The sequence below is a fragment of the Cynoglossus semilaevis genome, chromosome 8, assembly GCF_000523025.1.
Source record: "Cynoglossus semilaevis isolate Cse_v1.0 chromosome 8, Cse_v1.0, whole genome shotgun sequence".
Lineage (NCBI taxonomy): Eukaryota > Metazoa > Chordata > Actinopteri > Pleuronectiformes > Cynoglossidae > Cynoglossus > Cynoglossus semilaevis.
The window spans coordinates 21,842,610-21,860,128 of record NC_024314.1 but is presented as its reverse complement, the minus strand read 5'-3'; the positions used below and the strand labels follow the sequence as shown (position 1 = coordinate 21,860,128).

At 40.0% G+C, this 17,519-nt stretch overlaps 1 protein-coding gene across 1 annotated transcript in view; it reads right to left on the bottom strand.

Annotated features, from left to right (window-relative positions):
• Positions 1-12,152, bottom strand: part of hgfa (hepatocyte growth factor a) — a 30,998-nt gene extending 18,846 nt beyond the window's left edge. The window contains exons 1-4 of the mRNA XM_025057845.1: positions 11,787-12,152; positions 6,767-6,926; positions 6,495-6,607; positions 5,788-5,899 (exon numbers count right to left, since the gene is read on the bottom strand). Of these exons, the coding sequence (XP_024913613.1) occupies positions 5,788-5,899; positions 6,495-6,607; positions 6,767-6,926; positions 11,787-11,850 (449 nt within the window). The 5' untranslated portion in view covers positions 11,851-12,152. The remainder of the gene's footprint in view (positions 1-5,787; positions 5,900-6,494; positions 6,608-6,766; positions 6,927-11,786) is intronic.
• Between the last annotated feature and the right edge of the window lie 5,367 nt (positions 12,153-17,519).

Here is a 17,519-nt window from a genome sequence, read left to right as displayed (position 1 = left end):
AAAAATGTCCAGCAACATGCACCTGGTGGACACGGAGCGAGCGCGGCCATGCTTCAGCGTGACGGGGTCCAAAAGGAATAAAGAATCCAGAGATAAAAGGAGATTCTGCGAATCTCTTCTGGAGGTGCCGTGCGACAGCTAACATCTGAGAGCTGCAAAAGTGTCCCGTCTTGTTAGAGGTTTGATGAAGAGATCAAGAGCGTTCTAACTTCTTTAACTTAGCTCTAAGTTTAAAGCTGCAGTTTGGAGGTTTTCTTGATCCAAAAGTACCTCAAAGGTCTCTCGCATCAGTATGGCATGAGTAATCAATGACACATCGTCTTGTCTTTGAGTAATGGGAGCCTCAAGGTCGTCCAAACTACCTCATAATTCACCTTTAAACAGTTTAGTGCAACACAAACGCCAGAACTTTTATTCTTTCTGATGAGTGGGATTAACTGACCGTTAGTGGAAACATCCGTGTTAATGGCTTGTTTATATTATCATGATATATATATTAGATGTCTGTCTGCATCTCGCAAGTGTGTGGGGGTTTTTTTCTTAGTAATATATCCACCAGGGGGAAGAGTAAGTCCTGGCTGACTTGGCTATGATCTAGTATTCAACATTGTTGAGTTAAGGTTTGATACTTACAGTAATGCTAATGTCCCCCTAATGACCCTAGGGGCCCAATGCTAAGGGTTTGCTAAGTCAGTGCTAAGAGTTAGCAAAAACAATGCCAGATATTCCCTTTCTTGCAGAACTTTGGCCCAAATTGGACTTTTTGAAAGTACAATCCTGAATCTGTTCTGTATAGATGACATCATCGTCTGAGCATAGAAGCTAACAGTACAACTGCAGAATTAAAAAAAAAAAATCAACTGATAAGGGGTTACTCAATGGTACTGTACAGTGGATGCCCTTCCTGAACTAATCTCGTGGGACTTTTAATAAGGGCAATGCTACAGAAAAACTGAATGGTATTAAAAAAGAATGGCAACAAAAAAAAATCTTTCGAAAATTAATACATTTGATAACCTATGAGGCTGTTTTAAATAGCGGTCTGTGTGCAGTTTCAGCACAGTCACATGCAATGGCATGGTTTTCAAAGCGATAGAATTTCACATTTGCTTTTTTGCTGCTGTCCTCCTGACTGAACTGGTTGCCACACTTTTGGCGGAAGCATTTTTAGTTTGTTCTGATGAGGAATCTTTCAGATGATATGCAGTGATGCAGATCAAATGAAGCCCAAACAAACCTAGTATCTCTGCAAAAACATCAGTTTCTAATCCAAATGTTGAACTTTCCGCAACAGCAGCTGCACTGGCGTGTGTCTGCAGCAGACCTCCCGGTGGAACAGAGTCTTTGAAGTTATCTATTATTATTAATGCAAATAGCAGTGTTTGACTTCTTTCTTCTTGGCCAGGCATCAGTACACAGGTTTTTACAGCCTTGTTTTAACATTGTCAACAAGTGAAAGTCTTACTTCCTGGTAGAGAACCTCCTGAGAAATCAGCCCTGACCCACGACGATCGCTGAAGCATTAAAATAAAGTTACCTGAAACTCCAATTGGCCCCTGGTTTGTTACAGTGGTAATTATCGGTGAGTCAGTCGTATGTAAGGTAAAACAACTGCGGCACTGGTGTTTGATGAGGCTCGGTGACATTACACCGACCCTATGGTACAAACTACCTTATTTTCCTGAGTATAAGTCGCAATAGCTAGGTAGAGTGCCCTCTAGTGGCTGTCAGTATGAAAAAACAAACGTGAAATTATATATTTTAATATACACATCTGACCTCAGTATAAGTAGCAAATCCAGCCAAAGGACGAATGAAAAAAAGTGTGACTTATAGTCCGGAAATACGGTATACGCAAAGATTTCCCTTCTTTTATGAGACCTTTAATCCTTATATTTCAATTGAAAAATGCAGGTGACATCATGCACAAAATGATTTGTTCCATGATTTGGTGAAAAAGACAAGCAGAACACAGGCCAAGGAGGCTAAAATGGTAATGTTCTGCTCCCTGCACATGTCAATAATCACTGATGTTCTTCATTTGGTTGGACCCTCTGGAAGTATTTTCTGATGGAATGAGGACTTTGACTTAGAACCACCTGAACTTTGAAGCACATGTTCTCATGAGAACAAGACTGTATTTCTGACACACACCTAAATTATTAGAAGAATGCCGTTCCCACTGTTTAACAGTGGTGACTGTGTCATCCTCCTGAGATGTTTTCCCCACTCCTAGAACAGGAGTTTTTGACAGTATGGTGGAAAATACACAAAGGTGAGCCAAAATGTTAGAGATAAATGAAAAAAAAAAGTCATTATGAAAATAACAAGGCTAACTCCCTACATGTCGTGTCAACACTTCTTCAAGGGATGTTACCATCAGAGAATTCTGGGAGATGTCTTTCACACCAGGTCAAATGGACTTAGAGCCAGATCTCTCTAATGTTCTTTCAGTTTTGGGAAAGGACAACAAAAATGAACAAGGTCCAATTTTTTTTTCTTTTGGAAAGCTTCAAGAATTTTATAAGGTTTTTAGTTTTTAGGGTTGCAAAAACATGATCAACACTTTAAAAAGCTGCGAAAATAAAATGCCTAAGAGACATGTCTTGACATGCTTTAGTGATTAACACCTTTGAAGTTACGTAAGAGTTAGACTTTTTGACCAGTGACCTAGTATTTTGAAAGAATTTGACAGATAATTATGGTTTTTAAATTTTAAAATTGCCTGGACAAGAGGTCGGCAACCTTTGATTTATGAGCTTTCTTTGTGTACTGTCGATTTACATTGAGTTTTATTTGCAGTTAAACTAATAAAAACGGCTCTTTTACTGTTGAAGGTTCAAGACCTCTGACATAGACCATACATCCATACATTTACATATGGTAAGGTTCAAGACCTCTGACATAGACCATGCATCCTTTTACATATGAAGGTTTCTACCATAGAGAACACACTCTCTCTCATACACACACACACTTCAGATGTCATCACTTTGTCTGGCAAAACTCAGCGCATCATTTGAACAAAATACTGTAGCTATATCACAGCGCACATCTTTAATTAATAATATTTTATGTTCAAAAGATCTCAATTTATTGTCTCTATTTTACTGTACAGTTTATTAGCAGCTTTTTTCTACTCAGTGATTTTCTCTTTCCTTTTAGTGGCTGCAACATGTCAGTTTCCCCAGTGAGAGAGAAATTAAGTATAATCTAATGTAATCAAATCTACTTTAATACAACCTAATAAAATCCAATCTAATGTAATCCAATTTAACATAATCTAAAATAATGTAATTCAATCTAACATAATCCAATTTTTTTTAATTCAATGTAATCCAATATAACATAATCCAACCTAATGTAATCTAATGTAATCTTATCTAATCTAAGTAATTCACATTTTGGTAAACCAATCTAACATAATCCAGACTTTTGTTATCCAACCTAATTGAATCCAATCTAACGTAATCAATTTTTTATTCCAATGTAATCCACTATAACATAATCCAATCTAATGTAATCCAATGTAATGTAATCCAAGATAATGTAATCCAATGAAATCCAATCTAATGTAATTCAACCCAACATAATCCTAATGTAATCTAATCCAATCTAATCTAATCCATTCAAATCTGAAAAGAATATGCCTGTGTCACTTTATAAGTCAGAGTGAGTAAAGACATGAAATGTGCTGTGTTGAGTCACTGCTCTTCCAACACAGACCGGCTGCTATAATCAAACCGTGCTGTGAATGTAACACATACTCTAACATACGAATGGGTTCTATTTATTTTACATACAGCATGTGCCATCGTAGATAGAAACAGCTCTAATTAAACATTCCTGGTGTCACTGCTGTACGCAGTGCAAAGCCGACATGTTCAGAGAGATGGTGTAGACTCCGTATATCAACTCTTTGTCCAATAAAGATTGACCGAAGACCCCTGGCGTGAACTACTGCCCCAGAAAAGAGGGCAGAAAACAGGGCTCGGGCTTCAGCAGCCTGCACCAACAGGATGCAGCCGAGTGCTTCTCTCTGGGAGACGAGTGAAGTTGTGTTTCCGCTCAGTGTATCTGTGGCTTTGTTCGCTCAGCTGGACTACAGACAGAACATGACTTCAGTCCATAAATCTCTGCTCTCTCTCTCCCTCTCCCTCCATCTTCCTTCTGTACTTCTTCAAACTCGTCATTATTCTGTCTGTGGACCCCCCCCTCACCCCCTCTCTCCAGTGCACGTTACAGCACTCAACATATCTGGTAATTAATAAGTATTACTAATGAGCTGCTGGCACAGAACCACAGAACCACGTCCCTCTGTTCCAGCAGTGGAAAAACACACAGATCTTTTACACCTGATGACCTGTAGTGCCACAAAAAAGAGGGGGCTCACAGGGGAGGACATCCCCGCATGTGTTGAAAGAAATCTGACTTAACTCTGGATAAACGTTCAACCGTCCCACAGCCTCCTCCTCCACCTCCTCCACCTCCTCCTACCTCTCCTTCCCTTAACCCCTGAGGTGCAAGGGGATGATTTGAACATCAGTAAATCAGCTGCCGGGGCCTGTTCTATATCAGAGACAGAGAAATAAAGAAGGAGCATCCACAGGAAGCCGGTGGAGGCCCAAGGATTTGGGATGCTGGCTTTGATTGCTGCAGTAATGCGGCCAGAGGGAAACGAATAATTAACACCTCCTCGTTTTCATACCACAGTCCAGGGCAGGTACGGCCAACAGCTGCCCAGGGGCCTGTGGTGGTCCAGATAGCGCTTGCCTTTTTGACCCCAACATCTTTGGTAATGTGCAACCCTCAGATCTGCCTCGTGATACGTTAGTTAAATTGTAGCTTTTTTTTTTATCTAACTGTCGACATCTGTGGTATTATTTCAGTATATTTTGAGACTAAGTTTTTACCTGACTTTAGACCCGTCGACTGGACCAACTTTTTGCCTTTTATTTCTTTATATTTTTGCCCAAATTACCTTTTAGCATATTTTAACCTATACTTTGTTTGAAGGGTTTTTCTTTGGCCTTTTCAATTTAACATTTCTGGTCACAGTTAAATTATTATTTTGACACCTTTGCCATCTCTCTCAAACTTTTGCCTGTTCTGTGTTCTCAAACAGCTCCATTAAAGTGAACTTTGCGAAGTTTCTTTTTACAGTAACTTTTAACTCCTTTTGCTTTATTTTGTTGACTAAAATTTTACTCATTTTCAATAAGTGTAAGTCCTAAAATACCTGTTAGCTAACCTTAGTGTTTTAGTTGACTTTTAGCCATTATTGCTATACATTTGGCTAATTTTCTTTTCTTTGTCCATTGTCTGGGGTCAAATTTTAACCCAAACCTTACACCTTTCTTTGTATTTTTTTTTATCTAGATTTTAGCCATTGCAGAATATATCTTCACATATTGTCGGCTAACCTGAGATAATACTGAAGCGTCTAAATGTCCTTTAGTGAAACAAGGCCAAACCTTTGGGAGTAATTTGGTTTTAGAGAATCACTCCTCCATCTTTCTGTCCATTTCTTGGCCATTAATGATAGGATTATTTTCTTCCCTTAATTTCTCTTCGTCTTCCAGTTCGGTAATGACGTATAAAGAATCTCCAGAACTAAGTAGGACAAATAGCACCTAATATGACACTTAAATGCAGTACTGCAGTTGCTCCTCAAGTATTCCCACTTCATCAGAATGTAAACCAATTCTGGAATTGTTCAATTGTGACAGTTTTATAGACGAGCTCTCATTAAAATACACTTTTCAAGTTAGAGCGGAGGCCACCGACCTGTGTTCATTGATGTTATTATCTGCCCAGGCCTGGCATGTGATGTTAGACTTGGTCCAGGACCTCCTTCCTCTGTAGTCCAGAGTGTCGCTGATACACTCCCGTATATAATCTAAGAAAAGGAAGGAAAAAAAACAAAACAAAACATTAAAAGTGTTTGATATCTTCCATTCATGTTTGGACTCGAACACAAACAGTTCCCGTCTACTCTGCCCGTGCCAATTTACACAGCTTTTCATAAATTCAAACATTGACAGACTCAAGGCCTTGACCACCTGCATGTTATTTTCCATGTATGGTCAATATGACTTTTAACAGCTCGCCTCCTGCTCTGCATGTTGTTCTCCAAAACAGACTCCCCTAAGTTCATTAGATGTCACCGCGGGGCGAGATTTACGTATATTTGGCAGTACATTCTAAAGTACCAGATTCCACATCCTGTGCTCGAGGAGGCGTTTACGCTCCGAACGACTGTAAACAATGATTTTTCTTTTTGTTTACACCCCGCTTGAATCCGAGGCATGTTTATTCATGCGACTGAGCCCGGTTGGAGTGATTACACAGCAACAGGGTGCGGAGCTCAGCCCGATTTTTTTTTTTATTGTGACAACACCAGAAAACGCAGAACCTGCAATCACGGACGGACTAGCTGCACTTGAAGGTTCTCATGAGAAAAACAACACACTTATTGAGTTCAGGAGAATCACCTTTTTTTTCATACAGAGTAAAGTTGACGTTGGCCTGCTTCTTCACGCCACGGGTGAAACGGTCGAAGGGAAGTAAGTGGCATTTCCTGTTGTGCCTGTGGAAGTTGAAGGCCCTGCAAAAAAATGTTACGGGAAATAGTTAGGAGATGACTCCTGATAAAGTGGATAAACAGCCAAAATATGTAAATACCGCGAGGAGAGGAGATGTGGGAGGCCATTAAAAATGTCAAGAGGAGGGTGAGGGGGTGGAGAAATGTTTGTCTTTCTCTCACCTGCAGCTGAAGTTTCTCTTCACTTTGCACTTGCGAGCGCAGTGCTCCTGCGATCGGCTCTTTAGTACCACGGGACTCTGAGGACAGTCTGTGCAGACCAGCATGCGTTTCTCTGTCTTCTCGTATCTCTGTAACATCTGATGACTTTTTTTACAGTAGCCTGCCAAAGGACAAGGACAGTAAACGTCAGTAAACTAGAATTAGAAGCATTAGAATTAAATGTTTAAGCACAGATGCTCAAAAAAAGACTTCTGTTAACGTTAGACAGAAACAGCGCATCGTCATCAACATATGTTTGAACATAACATGACTCAATTACCAGAATACATATAACTGTCCTGTTGAAATGACCTCTAACAATCCTTAATTATCTTTCTTGGCACATTAAACATTTCATTTCAGAAAAAAAAAATGTTTCAACATTTCAAAAAAAGTCAAAGCGGACTATAAGTTGCAATTTTTTTCCATCTTTGGCTGGGTTTGCGACTTACACTCAGGTGTAACTTATATATTAACATATACAATTTCACGTTTGTTATTTTCAAGCTATATATATTAACATATACAATTTCACGTTCACGTCAAAGTGGGATAACCTTTAATGATGATATATTTTGTTTAAACATTTTTGTTTAATTGGACATTTCTGGGACTTCCAGTTATATATGCTACTATAGTTGACTTGGGTTAATACGCACTATGATTTTACTTATTAACGGCTATGTTTTTTTTTAAAGAAGGGATATTACAGGTTTGTTTCCAGCACTATTAATAAATGATTATTTTAAATATTTAAACTTGGCCTCTCTTAACCAAAATAAAAAAAACTTTGGACATGCCAAATGTACGACCTTGTTCACTAGGGTCCTAAAATCCTACAGACTTAAACATATTTGGACTAAAAATATGTGTTTGTTTTTTTGGCACGTGGGAATAAAGGAAAGCATTTCACTGCGAGATGTTTTGTGAGATGTTTGATGAAAGCATCCTTCATCTCCAGTTTGCTTGAGGCTTGTTGGCTTGTTCAAATCTGCAAACATCCCACAGCTCCTGACAGAAGTTCTCCGCAGGTTCCAGCTGTTTTAGCCATACTGAGGTGAAGGACTGGTTTATGTACCAGTAAAAGTTAGAGAAACGAGTCCTGGCGCTCGTGCGTTAACTCAGAGTTGTAGCAGTCTGAGAAATGCAAAGTGGGTGCTGAACTCTAGAGTGAAGCCAAGGAAACGAAGTCGTCTGTCCAATAGACAGACATTCTGCAGTGCTGCATATCTCACTCATCACATCTCACATTTATTCTACTGATTTCACAAAAGTGTCAAATTCCGTTTAGTCTATTTTTGCTAAACTGTTTTAATCATCTTCTTGGCCAACTCGATGCTAATTCTAAGTTTGATTTAGTTCTCTTTTTCTAAGACATGTCTACAATTTTTTTCCTATTTTATTAGCTTAGTGCAAGGGCTGATATTTTAGCTTTAGCATGGCAGCTAACCGCAAATCTTTCTTGGCTACCTTTCTGGAAATGAGCTAACTTTAGCAGTGTCTAGCTACACTCTTAAAAAATGCTATTTTGTATACTACTGGCCAACATTCAGCTACTTTGGGAGTAAACATTGCCTAAAATTAGCTGTTTTTGCCGCATTTTAGCTAGCCACTACAGCAGTTACTAAACAGCAAAAATTTCAGCAGTGCTAACAACATTATCTATTTAAGTTCCTCTCTGAGATTTTAATTTTTCTTTAGCCTTTAATTCACTTTAAGTGAAGTACTGGCTAACTTTTAGTTCCCTTTTCATGTCTTTTTGGCCAACTTAAGGCAATTTCCAGACTCCGGTTTAGATTCCTCTTTTTCCCTTGTGTCATCTGACTCGGGATGAACCAGGGCGACATTTATTTTCTTCTCATTTCCAACAATAAGACTGACTTTATGTTTTTGTAATAAACTAAATAAGATAGAAGCCATGTTACTGCTTTCTTGGAAATGTAGTTGTTTCCACAGAGTAAAACTTTTTATGCGTCTGCTTTATGTACAGTTCCTGAGCCATTGGCATCTGTAGAAAAGTGCAAAACTGTCAAGGTGCAAATGGACGTGGTATAAGTCATTCTTGATTCATTTTTAAGCCTTTGTTGAGGAGTATTTCTTTTTTTGGGGGGGCCGAGGGGAGCGCTGGGAGGTACATCAAAAGAGAATTATATCGTAGCGTTTAATGTATGAGAGAAGCAAGTGGGTTCAAAAGCAGGACAAAACCATTATTTACATCTAAATCCTCCTGTGATACAAATCATTCATATTACCAACTGGAATAAGTTAAAAGCCCATCCTTCAGCCGAGACGTGGGGTGAACGCTGAGTTTCGGAGGGCCACGGCCAGACACTTCACACCCACTTTGAGATTAGTTACAATAGATTTCCGTTTATAATTAGCAGCAAGTGCGAAATAAATCACGCCGGGAAATCTGAAGCTACTGGGTTACAGCACCGCGCCGCCGTGCCAAGATCCGACACAAGGCGCTGTGTGTGTACTTAAGATACTGTAAACTGCGGAGCAGTTTGGAGGCTCCTCCTGGTCAAAAATGTTTTTTTGGGGAGGACATGTTATTAATGTTTGGGCTGGAGTGGACCACATCTGGCACTCATCACCATGTTGTTCCAGCCCTGATGTCTGGCCAGGCAGCTCAATTAGATTTCACTTAGTCTCTTCCTCTCATCACAGTCGGACCGTGCTGCTATCTCCAAAAAACCTCCAGAGCTGGGGATCGTGATAGAAGGTGCTCCTCATTGGATGGGAATGAGAAATGTGACATTTAATGAGCACAGGCAGGAACCAGCAGAGGACCAGATATGAGCCAGAGACGTGGAGAGGTGAGGACTCCGGAGTCTCCTCAGGCACTTCCACTCTGGCACTCAAAGGAGAAAATCTCCTAATTGTCTGCTGGATAAGTGGTTGAGTTACAAACTGTCAAAGCAACGCATCATTGAAAATGTAAAGTGTGTAGGGACACACATAAAACATCCAGTGTTACATTTTTACAGGGTCATTAGGAGTGAATGATGGTGAGTTCATCTGCTGCAGTGCTGCCCCCTGTCTGTATTTTTTAGCAAATGGTTGGGACATTTTAAGAGCTGGATTTTCCTATGTTTATTTTTTTCCCCCCACAATTGTTACTATTTTGACTGACGTCGAAGTGCATTGACTTGTACTGTGTATTTCTATGGTTTGCCTGTTTTATTTTTGACGATATTTGACTTTTGTTTCATCATATGTGTAAACTTTTTAATCAAATTCGTGGTGAACTTTTTGCTTTTTTTGCTGGTTATTGATACATTTTAGTTCTTGCGTTAAAATGAAATATATTTGATCCGCCAGGAAACAAACACAGCATACTTTGCAAATCTCCAGTAGGTGGCAGCAATGACACTTCAAGGATGCCCTTTGCTTCTATTTAAAAGTAGATGCAAAGATTTAATAGAGGGCACTGTCAGCTTATAGCCTAACAATGTCTATGGCATTGGGATGTGATTTTTCATTACACGGTTGTCGGTTTGAAACCCGGTCGCAGAGAACAAAAGTTGTGTTGTCTATCAATATTCACACTGTGACCGATCTGTACAGTGACGACAAGACTCCTAACACACAAACCACAAATATAAAAAACATATGACCTTCAAATGACCTTAATCACGTGGCTCAAAATACACAGGAGGTTTAACTGAAATGACTCAAACATACAACAACCAGTGGTCAGTAGTCAAGTGTCTGTGAGGCGACACTGCCTTCCCTCACACTATTGCGGCTGCCTTTTATTTGTTGCACTGACCTCTATTGAGTTACACCGCCGCCCCCTGCTGGTCAATTAAAAAAAACTGAATTCACATTTTCATCCTGAAAACCTCAGCTATTACAGAAGTGGAAAACATCCTTAAATGATTTATCATCCATTGGTTTTACGTATGTTTGGAAAATGTTTTTAATTTTAAATGTTCACAAGATTCGTCAGAATAAGTGTAAGTCGTGTATGAGACGAAGGACAGGGATGTAGCAGTTTGAAAAATGCAGACATTACGTCTGTTTGAGAGAGCGCACAATGTGGAAGTGAAGCAGCCAGATGTTCCTCCACCTCACTCCATGTACACACACACACGTGCACGGCGCACGTGCACGCACATACGCAAACACCTTTACTACCCCTCTCTGGAGGAACAAACGCATGTAAATACAGACTCAGTCTCCAGCTTTGGCGCATTTGGACTCGGTCGTGTGTGCGCCCTGAGGCGCGCCATAACTTTACAACATTACAACACTACACTCCGTGCATTCTCACAGTTACTATCCTGGTTTTAACTGACATTACTGACATGAACATCACCCAAACAAACAGTTTAGGTGATGTTAAACAGTAACGACAAAGCAGTTGAACTTCAAACCATGCGCTTTTGGCGCCACGCCACACTTGGCACCTCCAGAGGGCCAGGACGACACGGTGTGGATTCGTTTGGTGTCGTTGCATAAAACAATTTTAAAGCATTAAAAAACATACGTTACGAGCACGTGGAACGTTGCCCAATGGTTATGCTGAAGTGTCAGCCTCGGTGGCCCACATGGACAGATAATGGAAACGCTCGTGTAATATACTGTATATTCAACCGGAAGTCACAGTGTGAGCCTTTAGGTTCGTTAACACTGTATGGTTTCCACAGAGAAAACAGCCCTGAGCGGAGTCAATTACACAATTCTAAAAATAATTACTCGCACAAATCAAGTGCAGCGGCTTGATGCAGGATGGAACTTGTGACAGAAAGTTACGTATCACCGTACTTCAATTCAAAACTCATTTTTACATAAAAAGAAATCATTAAAACTTTATTTTTTAAAAATCAGATTTCATTTCAATTATTTATTTCAACGATATATTTACAAATTTAGCAAACAAGAAAAAAAAAACCCAACTGTGACAATTATCCAGTCTGATATTAAAATGTACCAAACTGTATAGTTAAGTCTAATTTGGATGAATCCTACTCACCTGTGTCCAGGACACTGACCACAGCACAGAGCAGAGCCTGGTAAATCCATACGTTTGTCCTCATGGTTAGAGTGTGCCGCAGCTTGGATGCAGGTAAATAAAATAAGAATATTAAAAATCCGGGTGCGTGTAGTGACAGAGTCGGTGTCTGTGTGGAAGTGAAGTCCCGGTTGTGGCTGATGAGCAGAGCGAGACTCGTCCTCTTCACTTCAGATGCCACTTTTCCAAGAAAACCGCACGTCCTCGGTTCAACCCCCTTTTACTAGACTTCACTCTGTCAGCGGCTCTCCCCACTGCCGTCAAGCTAACTGTGGCCCGAATACGTCAAACTTCCGGTTTGACAAAATAACAGCGGATGTAACTGGTGATATAGTTTTACGGGCTTGTGACGAATTTAAAAAATAAAAAATAAAACAGTAAACAAAAGAAAAAAATGTTGGGTTATTTTGCTTCTATTGAATAAATGCAACAGATATTAATGTTTGTGCTAAAAAAAAAGTACTTGAACGTTTTAACAAAGCAACTACAGTTCACTTAAAGGGTAAAGTATACATACAACAATGGAGGTAACTAGTGGTGTCAATGTATTTTCTTTTTTCCATCAAGAAATAAAACGTATTTCCATTTAAAAAAAATTTAAAATATGATTTCTTTTTTGTCATTTTTTTTAGAATAAAAATAGAACAACTAGATGTGTATTCTGGTGTCTTGAATTGGTTAGATTTTTTTTTTTTTTTTTTGAAAAATAGGACAACTAGAAGTGTATGCTTATGTCTTGAATTGTTTAGGAAAGGAAAGTTTGTAATTAGACATGTAACCAAGAATAATAAACAAAACACAAATAAAAATATAGATTATAACTAAACACACGAGTATGTGGCAGCAATTATTTTGAAGGACGCAAGCTGTAAAAAAAAAAGAAGAAAAAATGTATATAAACTCACATGTATATCTGCAGCTTTTCCTTCTGTTTTCACAGGGAAGCCCAACAAATCCTTTATTCCGGAGGCCACGGGCAGCTACGTTCGTATTGACCCAAACTCAAAGGAATTAGCATATTTCTCAGCTATAGGAATGTAGATTTAAATGAGATTAAACCGGTCACCCAGCCAGAATAATCCAACAAGGGAAGAATAAGCCAAATAGTGGCTTGTTTGTTCATTCCCACCTCGTCCCCCTCCATTGATGGAAGCTTAATAATGAATATCAAAGTAGCTGTGTGCTTTTATTTTGAAAGACTGCAGCCCTGACTTAAAAAAAATAGTAGTAGCATGTTTGAAGAAGACAGTGGTTATCAAGGGGGTTTATGGGCTGTAAAGAAGGACTTTGTCAATCTTTAAAAAGTCATTTATAGTTCAGCTATAAATAGTTAAGGCCTGGAAAACTGGCTGTTAACGCTCCAAGGCTTTTAAAACATGTGCTTTTACACATTTCCAGTTGGTGACAGCACCATGAATGAAGTAACACTGTTTTATACCTTGGTTATGTTTGCTGGTCATCACCGGAGCCAGAACCTCCGTCTCTCTCTCCCCTCACTCCTCCACTCACTTAATCACTCACTCACTCACTCACTTTGGCTTGGCTGAACGAGGCAGATGGGATTCTTTATATTGAGGGCCAAAGAGCTGGGAGGAAAGTAGTGATTGCATCCTCAGTGGACCAGCCAGTTGCAAAACACCAAGTCCAGGTCCAGACCCGGTGCAGAAACATAAATCATAACCAAAAGCGAGCTGAAAATAGCCATCGAAAGGGTCCTCAAGCGAGGAGCTGTAACTGCGCTACTTCTTGATGAGACTGATCTGCTGCCAGGCGCGTCGGCCGACACGCAGCGCTCTGTGTTAGGACAGAGCTGTCAGTGGTAACATGCACATTAAGTATTTTTAGTATTTTCCTGTAACCTTTTTGTAACTAAAGTGTCCAGTGATGTTAGTGATCAAACCGAGGCGCTTGACTGGAGTTGAATAATCGTGCCGCGGTGCCACATGTGAAACCACATCACTGCTCTTTAGGCAGTGGAGAGGCTCGACAGGGTCACATGTTCTCATGAAAGACTAGTCCTGAAAAAAAATTGAAAACATCCAATGAAGGGCCCCGGGGAAATAAGTTTGTGCTGCTTTTCAAACATTCCTCCAGAGACGAGAAATATGGAGGGCAGAACAGTGCCAGGCGTCTATTAATGGTCAATTCCAATGCCATGTTACAGAGAAGTCACATGTACACAACGACTGCTTGGAAAGAATCGAGGTTTCCCAAACTAAATCAAGGGGTCAAGACCAAAAAATGTGGAAAATGAATAAGGTTCAACTCTTATTCTGCTCATACTTGTGAGAAAAGTACGACTGGTAAATGGATCCGAACTGTATGTCTATATTCTAAAGTTAAAAAAAAAAAAAAAATTCTGCATTCTCCCTAAATGCGGTTGGTAGTTTGGGGGTGAGTGCTGTGTGACATATATTATGTACTACTGGGTGTAATTACTAAAAATGACAAGCAATAGCAACAATGGAGTTTGACCCAACTTGTAGCAATTTTGTAACGTTAATGGCAGAAGCTTTAGCATTAGCTAAACCCATTCAATTTATTAGAATATGTTATTAGGTGTTTTATATAAATATAAAATTAGAAATATACAAAAATATATAAAAATATATATCTATTTTACATGTACACACACACACATTTATATACGTATATATGCATATTTACATTTACATATGACTATCATGAAAGTAAAAGAAGCTTTTATCAACCAGGCTGATCAAATGCCATGATTGGCCCCGGGCCCAGAATACTGGCCAATCACAACATTTGAACAGACCGGCTGGAACAGGTTTTGTGTGAACAGAAATGTCTTTCATACTGTTTATTTTTTATGGCCCATCATCAGGATTAATGAATTATAGTTCGAGGGCATGGCTTGGCTCGGTTTCTGTTTCTTTTTGTAATTTACAGTATGTTAACGAAGCTGTTTGAGAAGTATCTTTTAGCTAGCTGTGGTAGCATTCAGTCACTTCTAGGATAACTTTGTTATATTTAGACTTATTTTTCTATTTATTGCATCGAAGGAGAAGCAATTGTCGCTCAATTAGTTTACCTTATTTTCACCAATCTGGTCAATGTTACAGCTTGTTAATTTTATAACTCTCGTAATCACGTTTTCTTTTAGCCAATTTCCACACTTGTAATTTCTTATACTTTTTTTCTAGCATTTTTTTTGGGTTAATATTTAATTTTGTCTAATTAATTCTAAGCTAACTTCTAGCTACCATTCATGCTAACTCAATCAAGTCTTTCTTATTCCATATTGACCTTAGCAGAGTTCTACTGGGGACCCAGATTAAGTCAATGTGTGGGCCAGATTTCAGCCTGGTTCCCTATATTACCCACAGTATGGTACTACTGGAACAAACTACAGTAGTGTAGTCGTTATTAGAGAACCGTTAGAGTGACCGTTTGAGTTTTTAAAGTACCATAAAGGTAGAAAGTTCACTATTAATGAAATTTTAAGCACCACAGATGAAGTATACGTTCCTACCGGGACGGCGTAACATATGAAAAGTGTGTATGTAAGGGGCAGCTGGAAGTGATCCAATTTAGGTACCAGCGTCCAGGACTTTTGTTGGGCCCTAACCCTTATTTGACAGGAAATCCACACTTGAGCCGTTAACGGGGCGGCTGACTTAAAGCCCTCCTGAGAGCGGCAGCAGCAGGGGGAAGAAATGGTTTGAGGTAAAATGCCAGACACACAAGCCTCACTCATTAAGACGTGTGGAGGTCATTTAACTTTTCTTTTTGTACCTTTGCCTCCCTTTGGTCTGCACACGTGTGCGGACGTGTGTGTGTGTGTTTGCCCGGAGAAGTACCAGCAGGTGTAAAAGAGTGTGTGTGAGCGTTAGGGGGGCTGCAAACAGGAGGCTCTCTGCCTTGGCAGCAGGCACCATGCACCTTACACACACACACACACACACACACACACACACACACCACATCTCGGCCGCAACGTCAATCAGTGTCAGCGAAAAGAAGAAATCCAGACTCCTAAAAACGTGTCTCAGAGCACATTTTTGTCGATTGGTCCCTTTTGAACTGCAGCTACAGACCTGGTCCCAAGTGCGTCACAAGCGTCAGGTAAAAAAGTTATGTTTGACAGCTGATCATGAGCTGGGGGTGCGGAGGGATGGGGGAGCGGGGAGGGGGATCAAGGAAGTGGGAGAGCTCGCGCAAAGAGCGACCAAAGCAATGGGAGTATTAATTTCCAGGATTTATGTGTTCACTCACAGCCTCGGGCCGACTTGTTACCGACTCCAAACTGTCATTCACTCCCTACAGTAGAGAACAATGGTAGGACATGGGAAGTTTGGGAGTGCTGTGATGTCTAACAAAACAGACAAAGAACTTCACTTAAATATAAAGCTTAAGATGTAATCAGAATGACTGCCGAGTCTCGCAGCGGCTAATCACACGCTACCACGTCCAATCAGATATTAGAGGTATTTTAAGAGGTAATGTGTGATCACTTGTTACAAATTCCAGCAGTGGCGTCTCGTCCCCGAGGCTGCCGAGCGCTAATGTTTAGCGATTGTGAGCTGACTCTGCTTCTGATAATTGAGCCTGGGTCTGGTCACGTTTTTTCACAGGTACAGTAACAGCGATCGAGTGATGAAGAAATGGGAAATGAATGTGCTTTTATTGAGAAACTCCGTCTATGGGCAGAGATAATAAAGGAAGGAGTTAGTAGAAAAAGTTGTAGCAAAAAATGTATCAAAATTTTGTAAATAAAAAAAAATTACGATAAATTATTCAAAATATGTGAAAGTTTGCCAGATGTTAGCTCAGCTATTAGCTCCGAGTAAAAAACTGGCAGGACAAATCAGAAAGCAATTTTAATAAAAAAAAAAGCAGCTCAGCCTGCATGTGCCCTACACCAGATATGGGTCACTGCATACCAGACGCCACAACCAATTACCCTAGAGGGGCTCAGAATACTTTCTGTATTTGATTTTTGGGCAAGATCAAATCTGTAATTTGTAATCTGTAATTTAAGTCGAAGAAAGATGATGGTTTTAAATGGTACATTCAGAGGGTCCTCGGTGTACGACGTCCTCGTCTTACGTCGTTTCGCCGTTACATCACCATCTCCCATAAATTTGTTAAGAAAGTCTTGTTTCATCATTCCGACATACGACGTTAAAACAAGTTACGCATGGGAACTAGTTGGCAAATGGAGTGGACTAATACTTCGTTACGCTGATGACGTCTTTGTTTACAAGGGAAAAGGCTGAAGTATAATGATAATATACATAAATTATATAATCTGGAAAAGTTTGGCGGGCCGGATTAAAACGCTGAACGGGCCGCATCCGGCCCTCGGGCCTCAGTTTGCCCATGCCTGTTCTAGATTATGATGTGTTTCATTACTGTGTTCGCGAGTTCTAATCTACGGTGAAAATCGAGGTAAGTCCGACTGTAGGAACGTCACGGACACCTATATTGAACCCATCGTGAAACAGCAGCACCAGGGGAGGATTCAAACCGGCAATCCTCCAAACACAAGCCTGATTGTTTGGCTACAGGTTGCACTAAACATTAAACATCCAACCGTCCAACTCCTCTGTTGGTGTCTCCTTATGTCCCACACTCTGCCAGAAGGTGTTCCGACCCATACAGTACTGCATTCAGCCCTAAGGATGAGGTAAAGTTTTTTAAAAGACAACTTTAAATCCAATGCGACGG